Below are 24,658 nucleotides of genomic sequence, written 5' to 3'. Positions count from 1 at the left end.
AGGGGTGCACTCTCTGCTCGGGGGGAAGTTTCAATGTTCACTAATTCCCCACATGCTCTGCTGACCGGTGGCAATGTCCCTCAGGCTTCGCACGGGCCATGCATGACCCAGGATCCCTGCACGGCTCTGTGCTGCTGCCACCGCGCCTCGCTGCTAGCACCAGGACGTAAATATTTTTCAGGAGTAGTTTCATGCCTGTGTCCCTCCTCACAGCACGGGTATTGCTGCAAAGAGAACTGCAAGAAGGCTTTGCAGAACAGCCCCAACCAACCTCTGTGAGATCATGGATTCACAAAGCCAGCAGCTGGATTCAGGGAGCTTGGCTTGCTACAACTGCCTTCACTATCTTAACAACAACAAAAAAAAAAAGTTTCTTTTCTTTATGGAGAAGATACTCCTGCTGAATTAAACTGCCCTGATATGCAGGAATTAAAACCATTCAGCAATTCAAACCGTCGCAAATAGTTGTCTCTTAGTGTTTTTGAGCAGTTGAAACAGGCATTCAAGAAACAAAACCTTGAGAGGAAACCGTAAAGTCTCTCCAGCCCAAAACACACGAAGAGCAACCCCGGTCCCCAACAAGGCAGCAGCACAGTAACCCGTGTCTGAGCACCTATCACCCGCCCGGCGAGCCGCCGAGGAGGTCCCTTTTGAGGCAGACCAGCAGCAGCAGCCAGCTTGCTCCCAAACAACTTAAAAGCCTTTGCACAAAGCACAGGGAGCTCTGCAAAGGTGAGAAACAAGGGTGAGGGGGCTGCCCCTCCCCTGTCGCCCCTCAGCCCCGGGGTGCTGCTGGACGAGCAGGCGGTTTGTCCCCGTCGCCCTCGGCTCCTCGCCCCGTTTCGCACACAGCGCTGGAGGAGCCCCGCTTGGCCATGCCGGTTGGGTTGTAGCAGAGACCAGGACAGTCCTCCCAGCGGGGCGCTCCAGGGACAAAAGCTGCAGGCACCCCACTAAAAATACTTACCAGCAATTTGTTCGTCTCTTCAAACGAGACCTGAGCCCAATCACTGAAAAACCTGCCAGGTTCAAAGCACTCCTGACCTTTTCTCTCCTTCCCTCCATCAGCAGCACCTTCCTCCCGGGGCAGATGCTCCAGCTGCAAACCCGTTTGGCCAGGGCAGTAGGGCAGAGCAGAAACCTCAAGCCCACTCCCCTGAAACCGGTCAGGGGTTTTCCAAACCCTGGAAAAGGCAGAGTCATTCACGCCTAGGACTTACGATGCCTGTTTAAAGCACGGGCCCATCAGGTCCAAGGTGACATCTCTGGCTCTTCTGCTCGATACCAGCCCAGCTGGGACCTCCACGAAAACAGGAGCAAAAGCACAAGACATGGGAAACCCAAGCAATACTTGGGAAAACACCACCATCAGAAGGAGACAGAAGATCACCAGAGACCGATCTCACCATAAAAGCAATAAACATTTGCAGTGGCAGCACTGCAGCAGCGATCTGATGTTTACCCCAGTAGCTCCTTTCATCCCGGTCCCCTGACATTGTCCAAGGAACACACAGATCCCTGCTCCCACTGCAGAAAAGCAACTCCCTCTAGGGTAAAACATGGCAACTGCCGAGCAGCACACTCGAGTTCAGGGCAGGATTTCCAAAACACCTTTTTCCATCACATTTGCAAAGAAAATCAAGGTGTGGCTAACAACTGTCTCCCTGGACAGTAGCTCCCAAGCACCGATCTCATGTGCAAGGTGGCTTCTCCAAAAGCACAGAGCCGATTCAGCAGAGATGCCTGGAGACCCTATCGAATTATCCCGTGCCACTTTTCCTCTACCAAGTTTCCTCTCTGGAAACCTTTTACTAAGCTCCAACCGGTCCCATTCCTGCTTATTCTGGCAAGATAACACCTCTTGACCCTACATGGGAAGGTGCCAAGGGGAAAGGGACCTCCTCAGGTGTCACTGCTCACTCATTTGATGATTTGGCAGCCTCCACACAGTGCTGGGATATAAGAAAATGGTTGTGACCAAGGACAGGGAGGTTAATCCATCTCACAATAACTGGAGGCCAATAGGGGGATTTACTGAAATTGCAGGAGTCGTTCCACTGGGAATGTTTGTGCTGCTGAGACCTCACTTCTGCCTTGCATTCATTCCCACTAGCCTGCCTCCAGTTTTTTCATGCCTGCTTTTAGGACTGGCTGACATTAGCTGTTTGAGACCCAAAATCCCCCCCGTAGCTTGCACCCTCCCCTCCTACATTTAACGTTTGTCTTCTCCGTCATTCAGCTGAGCATCTTCTTTACTCCCACCATCTCCAGCAGCACCGCTCTGAAGGGAGACGTTTGCAGGTTCAGGGCAAGTATCAAATCCATGTTATGGACACTACCAAAACATCACTGGAAACTGGTAAATGCACAGCAGCCTCCATGGTTACATGTCTCCTGAATACCAGCCTGCTAATAGTAGTTACTGAGGGGGAAAAGTCCTGCCTCTCTGGGCTGAGCTCTCTTTCAGAGCCTCATTACAACACCCGATGGGGATGCCCAGCTTGGGGGACAGCCTCTCCGGACTCTCCATCCCGACGCAGTGAAATAAAGCCTGTGACAGCAGGGCTGGTGCTGCTGGACGTGGCTGATGCCTGGAAGCATTACGAGGGCTCACCGTGGACCTGCCCTTCCCCAAATGCCAGGCTGATCCGAAGCTTTTAATGTCAAAACAGGAAAAGGAGTTGTATGCGAAGAAGATCTCTGCAAACTTCAAGCTACACTTCACAGAGACAGCGACTTCTCCTCAGGTCTAAAAACCCAATAAAAATACCAACCACCACTGGGCATTTCCTTTTCTCCTTCCAGTTGCCACCTGCCAGTGACACTGCCAATATGTCATGACATATTCTCTGTCCTTGGACTTCACCCACCATATCCAAACAGACTATCAGATGAGCCCTGACTTGGGATAATGTTGGAAGAGCCAGGGGCACAACCTTTGCTTTTTAAAAAGCAAAGTACACAGCTGTATCAAACTCCAAAATTCACAGAAAGGGGACAGAGGGGACCTAAGATTCATCTGCCCTGTTCATGCAGGGGCCCAGAGATGCCCAGCGCTGCTGTGCCACGAGGAAGGCGTAGGTTTGGAAATGACGCTGGAGGCGCCTGAACAGGAGAGAGCAGGGAACTGGGACAACAGCACAGCACAGTCAAGACCAGCTCCCAGGAACAAGCCACTGGAGCACTCTGAATCCCCTGGGACTTGTTAAAGGCAAGGTCCCGGGGTAACAAGTGTTGAGAAAGAGCAATCAGGGTGAAAAGTGGAGTAGGGCAGCAAATTACTAAAAATAAATGGCAATTTGTGAAATCACAGCCATGGAGATGAGCACCCTCTTGTCCTTCAAACAGTTTTTCCCCATTTCAGTTGCACCCTTTGCCAACACATTGCTGACAAGTTTCCTTTTCCTCTCCCCAAGTTACCATGACCAAGCACCTGCAATATTAGAGTTGTCCCTGCACAGTTCTCTTCCCATGGACGTGAGAAACACCTTTATTTACAAAAGTCTTGCAAGCTATTTCTGGAACAGGGCTTTCCAGACATGATTTTGATCAGTAATTCGCTTATTTGAAAAATAAGATGCAAAATTTCCTTCATCTCTGCAAGGGAGATATTTTCTTTTGATCTTGCTTTATGCTTTGCTTGCCTTGCAAAACCTATTTCATGAACTGTAAGGCACGATGGAGCTCTCTGGATGTCCTCTGAACCCCAAACACATCACCACGGGACCCCTGCTGATGTAGGGAGGTGGACAGAACCAACTTCCATTTGAAAATGTGCTACTTACTTTGAATAAATCTCTTCAAATCAACTTACCTGCGAAGACCCACTTTTATTCAGCAAAACTCAATTAAAGTCATCATTAACAACAACCTTTTCCGTTTTCTATCATTTCTCCAGGGTGGCCCTACCTGAAACCACGGTCTGAGATGCTGCACAGTACCACGCTGCAGAGTTTCCAGGAGCAACCAGCAAAGCACGATTTCACACAGAAAACATCCCCAACGTAAGACCAAGGTGTTAAAAAATGGCTTAGAAGTTCATGGTCAGTGAACAAAATGCATGGCCAGCTCCAAAAGCTTCAAGGGAAAACAGAAGAGATGGGAACCACCTCTTTCAGCGTCAGCACCCAAGATGCTCCGCGTCAAGCCCAGCGCTTTCACAAGCCTGCACAGAAGCTGCCAACCCTTTCCCCCCGTGCCCTGCGAAAGGGCGTCAGCAAACTGAGGACTGAGAGGGAGCTAAGCGCCGAAGCTGGGCATCCCCCGGACCCAGCCCGAAGGCATGTTTGAGGAGATGTATTCCTGCACCTCCCAATTCACTAATGCCCTCCCCAAAACGATGCTTCCGTACCATCACTGCTGCTTTCAGCCTGCTGCACGCTGCCGTGCGCGGCGGCAGCATCCCCTCGGCTACACACGGTGACGTGCTGCAGGACCTGCCGGCACCACCCTGGAGATGAGAAAAATGGCTTTAGGGCTGTAACTTAGGGTTGCCAGTCACGCCAGCTCGGTACCTGCTAACAAAAGGGCCAAGCATCTATTTGGCGCTCCCCGTTTCCCTTTATAAAAACCCTGCTGCCACAGTGTCCCCTTTCTGAGGAAGGCGGAGGGTACTTCATCACTGCCTGCTCCTGCTTGCAGACACACGTGGCGGATCAGTTCTGCTTAAACAAGTCACCCCCGATGCAAACCCCAGCCTGTTGTCTTGGGCTAATGCATTCCGCAAGCGTTTTCGCTCTGAAATATCAACTCTGCTCCAGGCTGCTCCATGGAGCACCCACAAAATCCATCAGCCATTAAGAGGAAGCAATAAAAAAATATCCCGGCTGGGTTGGTCTGTAAAGGCTCTTCCTCCACCACAGCCAGCCATCACCCCATACCTGCCGACAGCCACGAAACTTCTCCTTCCCCAAAAGTTCTTTGAAATACATTCTCAAGCCCTATTATCTCTCCTGTTTATACCACACTCCCTCTATTATCGAGAAATCTCCCAGTAATTTATAAGCCCACAAGCTCCTGCGCTAACAGGGCAATAAATCACATTTATATACCCCGTCGCCTACTGTTCGGAGGGCTGCGGTGCCGAGCCTGCCGGCCGGGCGGCCACGGGGCCGGGCGAAGCGAGGCGGCAGGGAGCAGCCGCTGCCTTCCCCAAACCTCCACCCTCGGCAGCACACGAGTTGTTCAGAGGAGAAGGCAGTTTTGTTCCGCATCAGCTGGATGTTTATTTTTTAAGTATCCAGAGAGGATTCCAGCCTGTGTCCTAACTCAGTGTGTTTTCCTCATCCGACACCAATACAAGCACACAAAAGAGGGTTTTCTTTTTACAAAATTGAACCAAAGGAGGAGGATGTTTTTGGCTATTTTCCTCGAGGAAAGAAGTTGCCCATCTAATAATCCCTAAATGGGCAGTGGGTTGTTGTGCTTTCATGTGTGCCTCTGAGCCTCCCCTTGCCGTGCCAGGTTGCTGGTTTTCTTTTCCACGGAGTTGCAAAACCCCTGAATAACAAGGTTTGTGCATGGAAGTGCTGACACAAACCTTAACTACAGCATCCTGAACATGATACCAGAATAAGGACGCTCCCTGTGTGGCCCAGCGTATGGATAAATAAAGCATTTCAGCAGCCAGCGCCGACAGATCATAAACCTCCACGAGCATAAATACCAACAACAACCCAAAAAGATTAGAGGGCTTACGGGCGAGGCAGGCTGGGATGATTTAGAGTTGGGGTGGAAGGGTCATTATTGCTGAATAGGTGGGGGCGAGCGGGCCAAAGAAATCAATAAACCATTCTGCTCCCAGGGAAGGAAGGGGCCACGCTAATTGTGCAAACACACATTTTCCGTTTGAGGCTGGAGATCTCCGGCTCACCCAACACGGATGGATACAGGGAACTCGCACCGTCTTGCTGAGAAACAAGGACTTCACCCCGAGACACGTGCCCCAGGAGCTCCATCACTCAGAGGAGAGCTCACCTAAGCACCTCCCTGGGTGCACCTCACTGCTGGAGGCAGCTTCAAATGAATGCAGACCCAGGCCATGTTCATCTCCAGCTCCATTCATTTCATTTTTTAGGAAGTTAATATATAGTTGGGATAGGGATCTCAGTTGCTTTCAGCATCACCGTCAAGTCAGCGCTTTTCCAGTGCCCGGTTCCAGCACCATACAACCAACCGACAGGTCCTGCCAGCACTGGTTATCTGCAAGCACCGAAGACAAGCTTTAGGACCAACTTCACCCCTGACAAAATAACCACGTTTGCAAGTTGCCACGCTTGCATCGGAGGTGGAGGTGGCCCCAAAATTAGCCACAACAGATTGCTGCATCCTACAGCAAGGACAGACGCAAAGCTTTGCAGCCGGGTTTCCAGGCACACAATTGCTGCGCCACGGAGTCCAAAGGCGACAAACAATTTCTCCTTTGCCTCTTCTCCTTCGGTCCTCCCCATTCCCAATTCTTCTACCTTTTTTCCTCACTTTCTTTCTAGGGAACAGAGCAATGACAAAAGACACCAGCTTTGCAAAGTGAAGCCCATTTATAAACAGAATAAATATATACTACACAAATAAATAACTATTTGCGCCTAATGGGCCAGTGTACCTAAACGCCTATCTTTGGGACACACCGCAGGAGGTTGCTCGGGGAACCAGCGGACAGTGGCAATGCCCGTTATTCCTACGAAGAAACGCAAGCTCACAAGCACGTACAGGTGCAAACGGTGCCGATTTTCATTCCCAGCTAACCAGAACTGTGAGCTGATGCTGGTGGTAAAGGCACAGGAACCTGCTCTGGTCCCTCTGCGTGAGCCAGTCTGCTCCTCTGCTGCCTTTCTGAAGATATTTAAAGAAAATGCACTTTATATCAGTTAATAAAATAGCTCGAGACCTGCCCAGGTCATGTCAAGCTTACTGCCTGCCATTAATGGATTTCAACTTTACTTGGGATCTTGAGAGTTTTTAAAATCAGTAATTTCATCTTCCCTCCAGAAATAAATTCCTCAATGGTTTCACTGCGAAAATATTCCTAGGAATGGACAATTCTGCTGCTCGTGTACTAAAGACCACACAAAAAAAAAGAATCAGATTAATATTGAGCCTTATCAAAAGCATGGCATAAACCATGTGTTGAATTTGATCCAAACCAAACTGTCAATCTGCCTCCAGGATCAGATATAACAAACATGTGAGCCTAGGGCCAAAAATGAAAAGCACGGTTTGTTTTCTAATAGAAGATTTGTACTGATCTCTATTAGCTGCGCTCCTGCATGGAAATCTTTACACTGCAAATGCCGGACAAATAGGATTTCTTATCTTTCTGCTTTGTTGAGTTAAGGAAAAGCTTCATTTGGTCTTAATTCATTGAGATTGCAGGTTTCCCATTTTCAGGGAACAATTCTCAACAGTTTTGGAAAACAAATCCTTTTTGAAACATTTTAGAACAGGGGAAAAAAGAAAAAGAGGTGTTAAAATCACTGAGGCACCTTCCAAGGTTTGGGCTGCTGCATCCCTGCACAGCTTGCAGGTACCAAGGAGAGCCCAGCATGCCTTGCTGCATCCATCACCAGCCACCAGCAGCGGGGAAAAAATGCTGCTGAGGGGAAATTCAGGCCAGCCGTGGGCAAACACGGAAAGGAGACCTTATGACATGAAGCTGGAGATTCCCCAACAGCCCTTTCTTTGAACCACCAGGATGCCGTAAAGCACCGTGCCTCGGTCCAGACATCCCCGTCCCGCTGCTCTCCGAGCATCCTTCCGCAAGGGGACCTGCAGGAGCGGGCTACAGCCCCGCGGGCACCCGGCACACAAACGGTGCCAATGAAACAGTACGACCAGTTCCCCGTTTGGTCTGGGAATGCCTATAGCTCCCATTTGGTCTGGGAATGCCTATAGCTCCCCACCTCCCCGGGCCCACCGCCCGGCTAACGAGCGGCTTTGCAAGCTCAGCTTTGCTGGCCATGTGAGTTAGCACAGATTTTCTTTAGAAGTGAAACCCCACGACTTAACCTGGGGTTGTTCAGCTTCTTGGCACGCACAGTGATGGTGCACACTGGGGAAATCAGGCTCCCAGAAAGAAATGAAAACTGCGCAAATAAATTCCATCTTCTTGTTTGCTAAATTCAAACAGCAATTAAATTCATATCACCTACTCTTTCAACATAAACAGCACAAAAGCAAGCCCTCGGCCCCTCTGGCAGACTGTTCCCATTTATTTGCTCCCTCTCCAAACCAGCAAAGGCAGCCCGGCCGACCCAGGAGCTGGAGGCACCGCCGCGACGCTCAGGCCAGCGGGGTCAGGAGCGAGGATGATGCTCGCGGGGTGCCTCGGGGGCAGCCCGGTCCCGTCCCCCACCTTGCCACTGCTTTGGTGGCTCAGCTGCACCTATGCAGGTTAGGGGGGCAACCCCAGCAAAGCACTGGAGCAGGCACCTCATTCACCGCATCCACATCTGCAAGCGTCTGCACATCTCTAAAAATTCAGCCCTGCAATCTAAGTATCAATTTTGCCACAAACGGGTCAGTTTGGCTTGCAGGTCAGAAGAGGTCTCTCCCAGGGGCTGAGATAATGCTACTTCAAACTCACAAAATAAATACACAATATAACCAGGGTGGACCCTCCATGCCTGTCCCGCAGACCACGGCGGGGGCTGGCCAGCACAGCTGGGCAGAGCAGCCCTCGCTCCTCCCTTCCAACCTGAGAGGTACCAGCTTTGCTGATCATGGAAAACCCCGACGCAGGAACGCACATGTTCCCTTTTGCGCTGCAAAGTTTTCCGTCCCTGATTGCCCGGTCGTTAGGCTGGCTTGTCGCACAGCAGAACACCTAACACAGAGTTTCACATCTAATTTTAGGTGAAGTTTGTAGAAGAACTGCCTGTTCCCCAGGATAAAAATGCCGTGCGTACACAGCATCAAACATCATTCCTGTAAAAGGCCCCAACGACCAGACCTGCTGGTTTCTCTATTGATTGCCGGGGGGCTGTTTGCTATTCTGATCTCAGCTGGTCGGAAGTCTCCCCAATCACCGCAAGGTCGCGACCACGGGGTCAGAAACCTGCACTACATACATCATAATTTATTTTACAGATAATCAATACCGCACTGCGCCGTGCAATCTTACAGTACAGCCTCGCATTGAGGGACTGATGCTACTCATACAGGATTGTAACCTGAAGGCCTGGCAGCTTTCATTTTATAGTGGGAAATCACAGACGGAAGCACGCACCCCACTCATTGGTTTGTAGAACTGAGTCAAATTCTGCCTACCGTTTGAATCCAACTTGGGAAAATAAACGTGAGTATCTGTTCAGGTTCGTAGCTGACAATTCGACAGGAGAAGCCCAAGGAGCGGCACGGTTAGCTGATTGCCTGGGGTTTGCAGGGAAGGAGGTGAGCCCAGTCCCACCTGCGGGTGAGGGAACCTGCAGCATTGCTGCGATCGCACGGGTTCCCTCACCCGCAGGTGGGACTGGGGTCCCCAGACCATCCCCCTCTTCAAATGCATTAATAGTAATAAAGAAGCAGCAAAATGCCCTTTATCAATATTGTCCTTCATCCCATTTTCTAATTTATAATCCCAGGGCTTCACATCCTGCCAGCCGTGCCCATGGTCACCCAGCACGTGCGCTGCAAGCCCAGTTATTTACCAAGCTCGCCACTGCTCCCTGCATTTTTCTGTTAATTCTGGATTTCTGCAGAAGAGTAGCTCGGGGTATTCCAAAAGATACAACAGCTTTTTAACAAGCTGTCCTTAAAAATGATGCCAAAGATAGTATTTTAGCAGGAAAGAAAGGGATTTGAAATACGCAGCAGGAGAAAAAGGAACTGGGAGGAATAAGGAGTGCTGGAAATACCTTGTAGGAAGAGCAATCCGTTATTAATTAATTGCTGCATTCTGTTATTTGTATCCATGCAATATGCAGTTCCCTGGGACCTTCACCAAGGTTTAGCATTCATCAATCTCAACGTGATTTGGAGTATAAAACATTAGCAGAGGACTCAGAGGGCACAGCTGGCCCCTCGCCACGCTGCTTCCCCCCAGTGCCGTCCCCCCATCGTCTGCAGGATCCGGCCCCTCGGCCTGGCCACCGCCTGGGGCTCAGCCTCCGCCTGGGGCAAGCCCCAGCACCCCCAGGCTGCCCCAGTGAACCCCAGAAACCCTGCCTCACCTTCCGTCTGGGCGTGGGGCGAGCCCGAGGGCCGGGCTCTGCCTCGTCTCCCGTCATTACCGCCCATATGGTGGTGAGCAGGACCTGCCGGACTGTTCCCCGCTTTTTTATCCTGTTTCAACTGCCCCCCGAGGCAGGGGCTGTGATTACCCAACACCGCAGCCTCAGATCTTCCCCCCTTCCTCCCAGCTTGCCTCCAAAGCAAAGTTCACCTCAGTCGGCATCGCCAGCGGGCTCGACGGGCATGCACTCAGCTACAGCCATCAAGCAGGAGCAGCACCACGCTGAGACAGGAGCTATACGCAGGAGGATGCTGTTAGACACTGTTATTGCACTCTAAGGTCAGTACGTTAAAGGCGTTTTGGATTTCCCGGCAGCACGACCCCTCTTCCGCCGGCTGCAGCACAATAAAGCAGATAACCTCATGAAAAAGCAAATGCGTGCAGCGAGCGGGGTGTAAGTGGAGTTTGGCAAAGAGCACGGTGCTGTGCTGGGGGAGGATGTGCTGTCGCTACATGGAAAACACTGCCCTGTGGTTTAGCTTGAAATCCAGCTGTTTGTGTGGGCAAAACAGGCAGGGAGGTGTCGAAGTGCTGCCCGGGGAGCCCAGCCCCATGTTGAAGCAAGCCGGCGAGCCCGGCACTGGGGGCACGAACCCCGCAGCCTGCCCCTGGCCAAGCGGGGAAGATTGGCACGTCGGCTCCCACCCACCGCAGCCCCCGGCACGGCAAGGAGCTCGCACAAAGGGAAACACGCAGACCATGACAGGCTAAGCCTCCTCCTTCCTCTCTCCGTCTCTCTGTTCCCCTTTCTTTCTCTTCATGCTATGGCGAGGCTGCTGAATGCCAATAGGAAAATACTTTGGCAGAGCCAGACAGTCTTTTCTAATTTTTTTTTTTTCCCCCCTTACTTTCCCTCCAGCTGCTTTGCTGGATGCCTAATCCTCCATGGACATCTGGAGAGGTACCAGGACACAGAAGTGATATACCAGGTAGGCAGCGTAACGCACAGCTCTGCAGAATTTCTGATTGTACCTGCTGTTATGGCACAGCGGGTGATCAAAACACAAAAACCCAAGGAAGGAAGGAAAGAAAAAAAATAAAGTTGGGACCTGTCAGGGCCACAGATTCCCACGTGGAAGCCCCCCTGGTCTCAGCAGCAGAGCAAGTGAAGGTCACGCTTTGCAGCAGAGCATCTCTCCCCGAAGCATCCTGGGGGCTCCTGCCTGCCAGCCCCCTCGGGGCTGTGCGCTGGGCTCCCAGGCAGGAGGGTGTTTAGGGGCCCCGCGGTGCCCAAGGCTTCCGTCCCCCCCAGCACGCGTGGCGTGACCTACCCCAGCCTTCCCAGGGCCTGAGCAGTTTGCAGAGACCCTAGGCAAAGGCCCTGGAGCAGGTGTCCATCCTCACATACCCCTGCCCGGGCACCAGCAGCAGCCACTCCTTTTTTTTCCCTTTTCAAATCACGTTGTTCCCTGAACACATTTTTCACCTGCTCTTATCACAACTGATATCTAAAGTGTCTGTATCTGGAGAAAATCAAAGCAAAAGCAGCTATTGCTCAGCGAGGGTGGAGGGAAGAGAGGAGAGAGCGCAACAGGGGTTTTCCCAGCTCCTCAGGAAAGGCAGAGGCCCATAAAAACACTCCCAAGGATCCGGGAAGTAGCTTTATAGATCCAAAAAGATTATTTTCAGCCCCAGGGGAGTCTTTCTCCTGAGCTCAGACTCCCACATCGGAGGGAGATATCCACTCGTCCGGCTGACCAGCTTGAAACTATCAGCTTACAGCAAAATCAAATATTCTGAGTGGCCACCTGAGTCCCCCAGCGCTGTTCATCCTACCTGAGCCCCCAGAAGCCCTCGGCGGTCACCTCCGCCTCCCCCTCGCCACAGGACCTGCCACCGGCTGCACCACCACGTCCCAAATGCACCCGCAGGGCTTGGGAAGCGTCACCCTTTGCCCGTTCCGCTCTTTTCTTTCCTGCCTCGGTACGCCACGGCCAAGCTGCTCTACAAGCAGAAAACAAGCGGGGTTTGAGCGGGCATCCCTCCTGTGAAACCCAGCACTGCTCCAAACCCAGCATCGCTCTCCTCCGTCCAGTCTTGGATGTGCCAGGTGCAATAAGGAAAGCAAAACAGAAATTAAATATAACAACCACGATGCGTCCAGCCATCTCCAACAGGGGAAATGTGAACCCCGCACCTACTATACCCTTCTACGTGCTCTCCTCAACAACACCCGAGTCCTTCTCATGTTTCTCTGAAGCATCTTGCGCATCTCTAGAGCTTCGAAAAGGCAAACTGCAATACATGCAGGTGTGCGGATCGAAGCCCCCAAGCAGCAGCTCTGCTTTGCTGCCCATGGCCACAACGCACCCAGAAAATACCAAGACCCCAAATGCTGAAGTTCACATTTGCTTCCGCCTCGCTGGGATGGGAATGTGGAAACCAGCTTAGTCTTGCAAAACTTTCTGTTAAACGTGTGTTTGAGGGGTCTTCTGGCAGAGGACCTGTCCCACCACATTGAAGGGCTGGGGACCGTGGGCAGCAAAGGCAGCACGTGCCCAGGGCAGGCAGCCGACAGCCGCCGTGGGGGGCACGGGCTGCATACCCCCATCTGTGTAGGAGCAAGACCCACATCTGCACTGCCCCCATGCTAATCTCAGTCTCACTTCTCCCACGGGAGAAGCAGAGCGTGCATCAGCACAAGCCCCAGGCCACTGCCATTCAGCGGGGCCAGGCCTCCCCGCTCCAGCCCAGGCCACTGCTCCAGCGTGTCTCCTCCTCCTCCACAAGCCTGAGCTCTCCGAAGACCGGGAGGCAGAAGCAGGGCACGAGGGGCAGCTTCAGGACACGACACTTCATAGACCGGTGCAATGAGTCAGCAGCGGGGAATAAAAATCCCTTGTGGCAAGCAGCACGGTCGTTTCCTGGAGAGCAAGGGGGTTTTAAACAGGAATGAACGATTTAATACGCAACCAAAGCCTGCCTCTGCGGGTCGCAGACTAGCGAAGCCACACGAGCAGGCACCGCATCCACCGCCGCGAGCCCAGCAGCAGCACAGACCCGGAGCCGTGGACCATCTCATCAACTCCAGCCCGTCATGGGGTCACGCACTTCATCAACATCGCTGAGCTCCTCCTCCTCTAATTAAATCAGGCTTTGCTTATGCAGTTTCTCTTGTCTTCTCACTGCCTAATAATTAAGAGTCGGCTGCCATCAGAAAAATCAACAGAAAACTTCCCAGCCTTTCCCAGACCACCTTTGCCACATTTTGTCCTTCACAGCGTCGCTTCTACAACCCGTGCGTTAGCAGCCCCGCACGAGCGCGGGGTGGCCAGCTCAGGCGGGTGCTGCAGCGCGGCAGGAACCACAGCGAGACAAGGATGGGAAGCAGAACTCCCTTCAGGCGCTTTCACGGAGCAGCGCGACCTTCACCTGAGGGGGCTCAGACACCCTCGCGGAGCAGGAGGCAGGTGCTGGCACGGGGACGCTGTGCCCAGGACTCGGCGGTCCTGGTCCAGGCTGAGCGGAGATGGCAAGCACAGGATCTCCCAGCCTGGGAGCCGCAGGGCGCCGGGACCCCACTGAGTCTCAGCACGCAGGGCTTTGCTGCGAGGAGCGGAGCGATATGCCGCATCGAAGTAGCACCTGCCCTATCCCACAGCATGGGCTTCAAGAGCGATGCAGCGATGCCCTCTGTCCCTGGCAGCACACGCAGCCTTGGCCGCCATCTCAAGATAAGACGCTTGTGCCAGCCAAGGAGGATGAGGGCAGGCGGGTGCCCATCCGCAGGGAGGGTAGACATGAGAATAATCCCCTGGGGCCGTGCGGTCCAGCACCCTGCCTTCAGTGCCGGCCACCAGCACTGCCGCCAGGAGGGTGAGGGCAGGGCAAGCAGGGACCCTCGGCTCCAGCACCGCTTCATGCCCGCAGAAGGGGCGGCCAGGAGCCCCGTGGCAAGGCAAGCCGTGTGGGCTGTGACAAGGACCATGCTCCAGCTTGTCCACAAGTGTCCCTGGCACCGTTCGGTGGCACTCGCGTCCGACCGCCGCCGGGGAGGACGGCTGCGGAGGAGCAGACAGGGAGAGGGGAGGGAGCCGCTCAGCAGGCTCACGCCTCCGACATGTGCTGCGCGCAGCTTCGCCAGACCGCAGGATCTGGCTCACTGAACGTGTGGAAGCAACACTTCTCTGTGTCTCACTTTACAAAGCCCCAAACAATAACTGTCTGTCGCTGCACAGGAGCTTAGGAGAAACAGAAGTTGCTATTGGCATGGCGCGCGGCAGCCTTCCTCTTACACAACACCAGCAGATGTGAAAATAGCCCGGTGCTGCCTTGCGTGCTCTTCTGACCTCCTGTTTGCTTCTGGATCAGAATCCAAAGCTGGATCTTAACCTATAAGAGCCATAAAAGCAAAGGATTTGGCCCTATCAGGGACCTCTTCATAATCTAAGACAGATGCACTTCGTGTAGAAGAACACACCGAGGTTTATCAGGGCAGGGAAGAGGCTGAGGCAGCATCAGCCTCCGCTCTGTGGCGTGGCCGGGGCAGCCCGTGCCGGCATCGCCCCATGCTGCGGCTGACGATGCGCTGGAGGTGGCCCAGGGGCAGAAGAGCTGGAAGCTCTTGCAAACCAGAGCAGCACCCAAAACCTCGCATCCTGCTGCTCGGCCTACACCAAAGCTGCCTCCAGCCCCCACCTGCCCCAGCGAAGGGGGTCCTCTGAGCTCCTGAGGTCCCATGTCCCCAGCCCTGATGTCCTAAGGGCCACCGGGGCTGCCAGAGCCGGCACAGCATGGGAGATCCCCTCCCTCCACGCAAGGCGATCCTGGGCTTTCTCACCAGCGTGAAGAGCAGGGACTGACTCCAAAGCCAAACCTGAAACCGCTCCGGGACATACAGAGGGAAAAAGGACATGGAAGATAAATCGCTCCTGGAAGTGTGAAAAGGCAGCAGGAGAATTAAACTGAAGGATGCTAAAGATAAGCGATAGAGGGAAAGCTGAGTAACCAGCGGTGAAAAGGCTTCCCTAAGAACAACCTGCATAAATGAATTAATCTCTCCAGTGTCTCCAAGGATATCCAGTGTCCCTGCTGCCTTCAGGACTGCAGCAACCTCAAGCAGCAGAGGAAGTTCCCAAGATGCAAGAAAAGAAAACAAGATGGGGACATTGCTGCCACGGGGGAAGGGACCGGAGAACAAGCTGTCCTCCTCGCAGCCCGGCAAGGTACGGGGCTGCTCTCATGGCCGTGCCGGCGCGCAGCCACCAGCACCCATCGCCTGCGCTCCAGCAGCGCTCCCCTCCGACCCGCCACACGCTATTCCCCGGTGTCCCTCGGTGGAAATGTCACCCAACGGCAAAGCCCTGGAGGAGGCCAACCCGTCCAGGAGTCTAAATCCTGCTCCTGAAAACTCCTGTCCCTCCGACCTCCCCACGGTCTGGGCTGGGGAACGCCTCTCCGGTGCCACCGCAACCCACCCACGGGTGATGCTACACCCGCCGGGGTCACCTACGGGCGGCTGCGGAGGCGGGCTCGGGGTCTACGAGAAAGCTTTTAGTCAGCAGCTGAGCTACCATACCACCAAACTGCAGGCAGCTGCAGTCATGCGCCGCAGTCTTGGTACACGAGTAACTAACAGAAGATACGTTAATACCGAGCTGTGGCATTTTGCCCCAGAATACCTCCAGCCCCAAGGCATGCTGGAGGGATTTTTACCTTTGCATGCAGAGCCACGGGGTAACAGTCATCAGCAGAGGAGCGTAATTCTCAGACTAGCACGTGGGACGACCCGCTGATCATGGCTTGCACGGGAGGGCGAAAGGCGGCCTTAGAATATAATCCATTTCAGGCGCTCTTAAATCTCCCCAATACAACACAGAGCCCTTTAAGCAAAACTAAACAACTTCCTTTAGCCTAAATAAATATTAAACCTAAGCGATGCATTAATTTACTCCAGTTCACCAAAGGCTAACTCCTATCCAAACTGATCATTATAAAAGAAATCCTATAATCCCTCGCTCCCATTCAGGCTCAAAACATGTAATCCCGTGAATAAATCCAGAAAGAAAGTGTAACAAAATGGGCAATAAAAACTTACAGCATTCACATCTTTTCATCTACCATTAATACTGTAAACACTCACTCGAAGGCCCTCGAGTATGACTAATCTAATGTTTTGGCTCCCAACGCTAATCGCCGAAAGAGCTCGCCTCTCGGTGTAACACCCAGCGAGATCCGCCGCCCCTCCGGCCGCGGCCCGGGACACCTCCGCAGCGCCCATCCGCAGCGAATCCCCGCCTCGAATCCCGCAAAATCAGCACGAAATGGAGCAAGTATGGTTCTAATAGCACCAGAGCGCAAAGCTTTTTTTTTTTTTTTTTTATTATTTTATTGCTTTGGAAGCCTGCAAGCTCCAACTGTATAAATGCCAATAACTTCCCAAGTTTTAAGGCTGCTGAAGTAAGAGATCAGATTTTAGCAAGTGCTTTCCAGGCAGCCAGCCAAACTTTTTCTGATTCACTAAAAGCACCAAAGGGAGGGGGAGAGGGAAGGGGGCTGGAGGGCTGATTAACTTCAGTTACCGCACAAGCGCAAAAAAACGTCTCCCCGCTGCAAAGGGTGCCGTCGCCGCGAGCCCTGCACAGCCTGTTATTCCTCGGGCTTGAAAAAAAAAAAAACGCACCGGAGAAATACAGCAAACGCCTTCCAACCGCAGGGTAATTTACAGCTGTGGATCCTCTCCTGACGAGGAGGTTGCTCCGCCGAGGGGAGGCTCTGTCGGTGTTAGGTTCGAGCTGCAGTTTTCAGAGGGGATGAGAAAAAAAACCGCGACTGGGGATTTTTTTGAGGGGTGGGGGAGCAGGGGATGGGGCTGGTTTGGGTTGGAGCTCGGCCGGAGGGACGGAGCCCCCTCCAAGGCTGCGACCGTGCTCATGCAGGACCATCCCTCACTGCCACCGGGTATCTGCGAGAGGGCGAGCAGGTGCAATGCCAGCCAAAGCCCCGCGCGGGGCCGAGGGGGTGGCACGCGTGCCCCCAGCCCCAGCGGGACGGTGGGCTGGGGCCACCAGGCCAGGGGCACCTGCTCTGCCCGGCCCCGCAGGTGGGTTTGCTCCGGGATGGCCAGCTAAAATCCCCATCCCAGGGAGGTTCGTGGCCCCGGGGCTGTTGGGGGGCAGCGGCCGCCCGGGCACCCCCGGCCACTGTCCCCGTCCTGCGGGCGCCGGGGCTGCAGAGCCTCGCCGCTCAGGGTGTTCCTCCAACGGCTTCATTCCTGCCGAGGCAGGATCAAAGGCAGGATCTGACTTGGACGGCTTTCTACTGAATAATGGGGAGGGAACACGCAGCCTCCTTCTCCTGGCTAGGAAAACTCGTGTTTTTCAAAGTATCAGTTTTTGGGAGTAAGTTCCCTAGGAGGGGAAAAAAAAAGGGGGGGGGGGGGGGAAAGGAGGGCGAGAGCAGGAGAGCGCCTGCTCTTCCAAGGCAAGTGCATCAATCAACATTGTGCAAGGAGGAGAGTCCAGCGCTCCCTCTCACATCATTAGCCAGGCTAATGCACTCCAGAGGATCCCGCTACGGCAGGCTACCGGCGCACCCGCCTGCGCCCCGGCCCGCAGCGGGCGGCCGAGGGCCCGCAGCGCCTGTGCCGGCCCTGCCGCAGCACAAGCGGGCACGGAAAAGGAGCTTAGCGAGAGGGGCAGCCGCTTTCCAGGGCCGGTGACACTCCAGCATCTGGCGCGCCAATCAGTTTAATACGGCTATAAAAACTAGAGGGAAAAAAGTGAAAGCCCTAGCCAAAACTGCCTGGCACTCCGAGGTCAGCACGCCGCCTTTGTTTCTATTTTACAACCAAAAGCGAAAGAGGACAGAAAGGACACGTACCTGTACCTGAAAGCACAGCAGCAGGAAATGTAAACATCTGGAGAGGAGAAAAAAAAAAGCAACAAAAGATCAAATGATGCGGTAAAATGGTTAAAGTTGATTTTTTTTTTTTTTTGCTTTGTTTTTGTTTGCGATTTTTTTAAAGGGCGCAGAGCGATGCTCTGCTTATAAAAAGGCTCGGGTCCCGATTACCACCTGATTGCAAGGAAAATGCAACCGGAGCCTCCAAAATGAAAGTTTAAAAAAAAATAAAAACGATTTAAAAATTTTTTTAAAAAATCATAAAAAAAATACGAAAAAATATGCCATAATCCTTACAGGCAAGTGCAGGCTGAGAGCAGTGAATACATCGCTGGGCGAGGAGAGGGGGGAGGCCAGTGGCTTCACGCTAGCGGAGTGCAGTCCCCCACCGCCGCCCTGACATGGGAGCGATCCGGCCGGCGAGCTCCGCTCCGCGCCGCTCCGCGCCGCCGAGAAGTTGTGGTACCGCCCGCTTTGCCTCCTCCGAGTGACTCGCTTAGGCATCAGCTCTCCTCTCCCCCTGTCTCTCCTCCTCCTCCTCCTCTCCCTCTCTCTCTCTCCGCCTTTGGGGGGGATGAAGGTGCTTATTGTCAGTAACTTCCGATCATCAGCAAGTGCCCCCCCCGCCGCCCCCCCGGGCCAGCCCCGCGGGGCGGATAAAGCCTCTCCGCGGCCCCGCGCCCGCGCAGCGCCGCTCCGCGCCCCGCTCCGCGCCCCGCTCCGGGCGGGCGGCACGGCGGGGCGCGGGGCGCGGAGCGGGAGGCGGGACCGGCCCGGGCAGCCCCCGCGGGGCGGGCACCGCCGGCGCGGCCCGGCCGGGAGGGCAGGGGCGGCGGGGAGAGCGATTGGGTTTCAGAAATAAGGAAAACGAAAGGGGGAAAAGCGAGCGGGGCCGCGCCGCTCCGGGCCCCTCCGCGCCCTCCCCGGCCCGACGGAGCGGGCAGTGCCGCCGCTCGCCCGGAACGCCCGGGGAGAAGCCCCCGACGGAGCCGGCCGCCGCCGCCCCGCTCCGCGCCCGGCCGAGGCGGGGGGCGGCGGGGCCCGGCCCGCTGCGCTCTTACCTCCGAGCGGGCAGGAGCGCGTCCCGTCCCCGGCGAGCCCCGGGCGGGCGGCAGCGGGGCCCCGCCAGCCCCGTCGCGGCCCCCCGCCGGCCGGGGCACCCGCCCCCGCCGGCCCCCGGCCCCGCCGCCGCCCGGGCAGGGCAGCGCCGCGCCCGCCCGGGCCCATGAGCCCGGCACCGCTCCCGCGGCGGGATATTTACACCGGGGTCAGGTTGTCGGGGTTTGCCCGGCGCTTCCCCGGCCGGCGGCCGCCGCTGCCCGCCCGCTCGGCACGGCTCGCCTGCCCTCCAGCGGCCGCTCCGCCGCTCCGCACCGCCGCCCGGCCCGGCCCGGCCCCGCCGCAGGGCTCCTGCGGCCCGGGGCGAAACCGAACGGGCTTCCCCCTCCCTATTTTTCCCTAGGTAAAGAAAAAAATTCACACGCTGAGAGCGTGCGGTAACGCTTTCCCCGTCTCTCAAAGCTCGTTTATGGCAGCCAAAATGCCAGGAACCGTTAACCTCCACGCATAGCCTAACTCTCCGAAGAGAGCCTAACGTCAGTTAACACCTTATTAAGTGAGAACATAACCATCGCTCATAGCTCTGAGCTTTCCAAATTCTCCACTCGAACAACAGCGCACACCGGCGCAGAGCGTTCGGCCCCGCTGCTCCCGCATCCGTGGGGACCGAAGCGCTCGCCCTCCCCGGGTTCCCAGCCACAAATCAAGCGGCATCTTTAGTCCCCAGAGTTCATCTCTGAGCACACTTCAGGCACCAAATCACAGTGTTTTTCAGCCCATACTTTCAGGCCCAAGAGGCACAGAAAATGTTAAGAAGTTTGAAAACAGCGACCAAAGCAAGTTCTTATAAAACCCCCAGCACTAATACACATGTGTCTGTCTAATGGACTTTGCGCTTCTGGTCTTAGGGATCCACAAGTCAAAAAAAAAAAAATCCAAACCGCTGTCAATTCCTGATGCCACCGCCATCAGTGGCACCACACATCCCCGTCACAGCGGTCCCACGGCACCTTGCCACAGCTGAAGGCTGTTTCCAAGGATGGCCAAGGCCATCAGAGCCACTTTCCCGAGCCCTGCAAGTTGAGCTCACCAAGGTGCCCACACAGAAACGGTACAAACAGAATTTGGGGACTTGCAGGATGAGAGCATTTAGCTTAGATGTGAAAATATTCAATACGTTCCTAATCATCACCAATGTCTCTTTTCCTCAAAGCAGTTCGGGTGGGGAGGAACCCGGCCTACGCCACCTCGTGCCCTTGGGTGCTCCTCAGTACCCCACGGGAAAGGCACCCCACGGCATGGGGCCAAGCCCAGCGTTTCCACATGCATCAGCCCTTCACCCTGCTAAGCCCAGTATCTGCCAACGCACACGGCAGCTCTGCAAAGCCGGAACGCGATAATTCCTCCCTGACACTCGCAGACGCTCGTAGTCATCAGCGAGCATGAGCTTTGATTGCTCCTTCTTGGCTTTCCAACCACCGAAACTCAGAGCAATCAGAGAATTAATCTGAACTGTATCAGAAACAGCCCCAGGGCAGGAGTCGGGCCCCAATGGGTTTCTTTGGGCCTCCTTAGGTAATTTTTTTTTCCCTTTAAACCTTCTTTAGGCACAAACGCAAGACTGTAAAATCAATCTGGCGTAAATCACGTGCCAAGGGGGAAGATGGTAGAGGTTGGCTGTGGGAAGACCGCATGGCCTCTCCGCCCAGCAGAGCTCCTGAAAAGGCCACCGAGTCTCCCACAGATGGCCAGCTGCCGCAGACGGCACCAGACCAAGATGTCATCCTCAGCCGACACCAGGTTTCTCCTGCTCCACCAACAGCCCACGTCACCCTTCTCTCCTCCCAACCCCAGAGTTATCCTTGAGGATCTGTGCTGGAGTTATCCAGCAGGATCCATGCAGATAAACGGGAAACTGGAACTTGGTCCCCATCCTTGCCGTGATGGTGCCAAGCTGCTGCACTGTTACCATTAGGCATTCGCTTCATCCTGCCAAGCCTCGAAGCTCGACCTTTCATACGGGTGACATTTCGTGCCAGCTGAAAGCATCGCGTTTTCCTCCTTCCACAGGAAGAGAAAACACTTGACAACCATAATACAGAAGGCAGGATTCCTGGGTAAGGTTTTCAAATCCAAAGCATCCCACACACCACCTGCCCCCCCTCTCCCACACGAGCAGAGCCTTCAACACTGAGTGCATCAGCTGCTTTACGTTACCAACATGTGGGCTGTCCTCAAGGACCTCAGGGTCTTTAAGTAGGATGATGTTTTACATCTGTACACCCCAGTGATGCAACCGGTATTGAAAGGGAAGTTCATGCTTTTCTACCGTGTGCCTTCATAAGACCAGTCTGATGTAGAAATGCCGTCGGCGATGCACTGGGGAAGGGATGGAAGTCCCTACAGCGGCCGCGAGCACCCGTCCCACTGCTTCGGGGCTTTGCATCGTGGCAGCCCCATCACCTGCCTCTGAGAAAAGGCTCCTTAGACAGCGACTGATGGCATTGCCCAACACCCGAGCCAGCCCAGGGCCACTGCACCCGGATGGAAACAGCACAGCTAGAAAAGTAGTTTGCGAAGCTGCTGCTAACATTTATAATCTCAGTTCCCCCAACAGCAGGGAAAATCACAGCAGCTACAGCAGAGCTGCAAGCTACACACGGAAAAACTCATCACAGGCGATGCTGGCCCAGGCCGTGCCGTATGGCTGCCTCCCGCCACCGCATCCCGACTGGGGCTTCGGCTGCCAAAGGGACTGGATCCACACAGAGCAAAAGGCACCTGGGCACCTCAAACAGCGAGAACGGCCAGGGCAACACCTGGGGGGATGTTCTCAAGACAGCACACTGGATTTTTCTTTTTTCAACTACAAAAAGGTTTCATTTGCAATCACACACAAGTTCTTTATTTAAACTAGATCCATGTTTTGTGCCTCGGTAGCCTGACAAAGCCCTTTAATCTTTAGAATCCCAATAGTTACCTGGAGAATAATACCAATATCAAGTGAATCTCAGGCTACCAGCCTCGAAGAACACAGTTTAGCACAGAAAACAGATGAGGCAGCTCACGTGTATCTATGGAAAAATAGAAATATCATTTAGCTGCATGTTGTTATGAATAAAGGTGTGTATGTATATAATATTAAGAGCTCTGCGCCCATGCCTATTGCTTCACTGCTGAAGGCTGCTATTCGATCCGATTCCCAACACAAACCCAGCCAGCACAGCCAACGCCCACTGGAAAATGAACACCTTTATTTTAAGCTGTTATTTTTCATAGGGCATACTCAGGGTGCAAAGGCCGGCGCAGCATGTTGCCGAGAGCTTGATGTCCGTGACCTTTTATTAAGCCAGACGCGGGCCAGGGAGGGTCTCCGCACTGCAGGGCGCTCCCTGGGATCTCCCAGGGTTACTGCCTTCCGCTCACCCATGCAAATGCCTGAATTAAGACTCTGTCCTACAGTGCCTCAGTGGCTTATTGGATTAGTGACTGCTCTTCAGCAGCTCAAATCAAAGTCTGAGCAGCATGACCTTTCGCTTGGAGGGCTGTGAAGGTGCCCCCGGTGAAATGAGTTTCCCTGGCCCTGCTCCAGTGGTCCATATCACCCAACGAGCAGACATTTCACAAAGCATGAAACCCATTCAATGCGGCCAAGGACTTAGCAGCATGCTTGAGTGGGAAACCTTCCCCCCCACTGGACGCCCCTTTGGAATTTGAGTGAGGCCGGCAGTGAAGGCCGGCGCAGGATCCGGCCCCGCTGCACCTGGCACGCCGCGCTGCCGGGGCCCTTTCTCCTTTACATCCAAGATTTAAAGGAAAAAGAAAAAACCCAGGCTGATGTTTTACAAAGACCAAGTTCAGCTCTACTTTTCAGCCCGGACGCTGGCGAGCAAACCTGTGCGCTGTTTGCTCCTGTCATCTTCTGCATCTCCAGCCTTGGGGCATTTCAATAAGCAGTTCTTACTGAAAATCAACTTGAAGAGGATTTCTACATTTTAATCCCTCAGTAAAAGAAAAGACAACTTTTAGAAGGGCTGTGGTGCCTGTTCTGTCATTAACCAGTTCAGACACAAAAAGGCAACTTCATCCCAAGGTAAGAAGGGATTTTAAAAATGCTTCTGCCACGTAGCCTGGGCAGGCAGGGAGGGAGGGGATGCTTTGCAGTTACTGCTGTTTGACAGAAGAGCCACCTCAAAACAACCCTGAACTGGTACCCGGGAGAACGGGACTTAAGCCTTAGCACCATGACATTCAGCCACAACCTTGCAGAAGGAACACGGTGAAGAGCAAACAGTCAGGATTCGGATTCAGCCAGCCACAAAGCACCAGGCTAAAGCCTTGATTTGAAGCACTGAAAGCACAAAGCACAGATATATCTAAATATCTTTTGCATGCAAATTCTGCAAGCAATTTGCAAGTCATCAGTGTGGTTGGTGGCAGCATGGCCAACAGCCCTGCTGATACTCACATATGGGAGAAGAGAGGGAAAGGCCGTACAAAAGGTTAACAAGCAAAGCAGCAATTTCCAAATGAAAATACATCCCCTGAGACAGAGCTCTGCAAGGAACTGCACGGGAAAGGTGCTTAGAGCGGGGCAGGTCAGAGCAGCCAGGAGCAGCAGAGATGGGCAGCTTTGCTCGCTTTCTGCAGCCCTCTTCAGCCCCCAACACTGCTAACGCACCCTGCGATGCTTCCCCCGCGTTGTACGGGAAGCAGCAAAAAGCAGCAGCTCTGTACTCCTGCGTCAGCACGGTTTGAACACAAGAAGAGCATGCGATGATTTGGTGTTTAGCAGTTTTGGTGCTTTGCACCCATGGTTGGTCCCCAGCACCTTGCTTCACCGTGGGCCGTCAAACAGAAAGCTGCTGGGTGCTGGTGCTCAGCCCCTGAAGCTCCCAGATTTCACTGCATACCAAAAGGCATAGGGAAGGCTCACTTATCAGTTAACTCCAATGGAATTTAGGTTTTAGCACGCTGAAGTTTCTCCCTGGACATAAACAAACCATGTGTGGAGGAACAAAAGCAACCCAAACCATACGTCGTCAGCTTTTACACTGGGATTTCACCGAGCCCCGAGACAGATGAAGAGCCAGGGAGATCAGCACAGACCCAACGTGTGTCTGCAATCGCTCTGCTGGTTGCCTGGACTTTGAAAATGCTTGGAGGCATAGGAAATGAACTGAAACACCGAACAAAGGCGTAAATACAGTGAAAGCAGAAATGCTGAATTCCCACATCAAGCATTTGACACACTAAATCAGAACATGCGTAACAGAGCTTTCCTTTACTACACTAAAAAAAAAGAACCCAAAATAGTGCTTTTGCTGCTGGGTGCCTTATGCTCGCCGAGTTTTTAGCTTGTGACCATCGAGCTGTGCTTTACAAGTCTCACAAATTAGATACCAACCTGGAACACACGAACTGCACCATGCCATGCCAGCCAGTGGGAATGGCATCAGGAATTAAAGACATTAATCCTGCAAATACAGAAGCATCACTCCCATGCAGTGACCCAGGACCTGGGTGGGT

General features: G+C 53.9%; 1 protein-coding gene across 1 annotated transcript in view; it reads right to left on the bottom strand.

The window, feature by feature from the left end:
* Positions 1-18,399, bottom strand: part of FGF18 (fibroblast growth factor 18) — a gene marked incomplete at both ends in the record, with an annotated part of 73,362 nt that extends 54,963 nt beyond the window's left edge. Inside the window, 2 exons of the mRNA XM_082323935.1 lie at positions 18,050-18,086; positions 18,368-18,399. Of these exons, the coding sequence (XP_082180061.1) occupies positions 18,050-18,086; positions 18,368-18,399 (69 nt within the window). The remainder of the gene's footprint in view (positions 1-18,049; positions 18,087-18,367) is intronic.
* Positions 18,400-24,658: the final 6,259 nt, after the last annotated feature.

This window comes from Platalea leucorodia, assembly GCF_965183815.1.
Source record: "Platalea leucorodia genome assembly, chromosome: 11".
In the NCBI taxonomy this organism is placed as follows: Eukaryota; Metazoa; Chordata; class Aves; order Pelecaniformes; family Threskiornithidae; genus Platalea; species Platalea leucorodia.
Note: the sequence above shows the minus strand (reverse complement) of the source record. Positions and strands in the feature narration are given on the sequence as shown.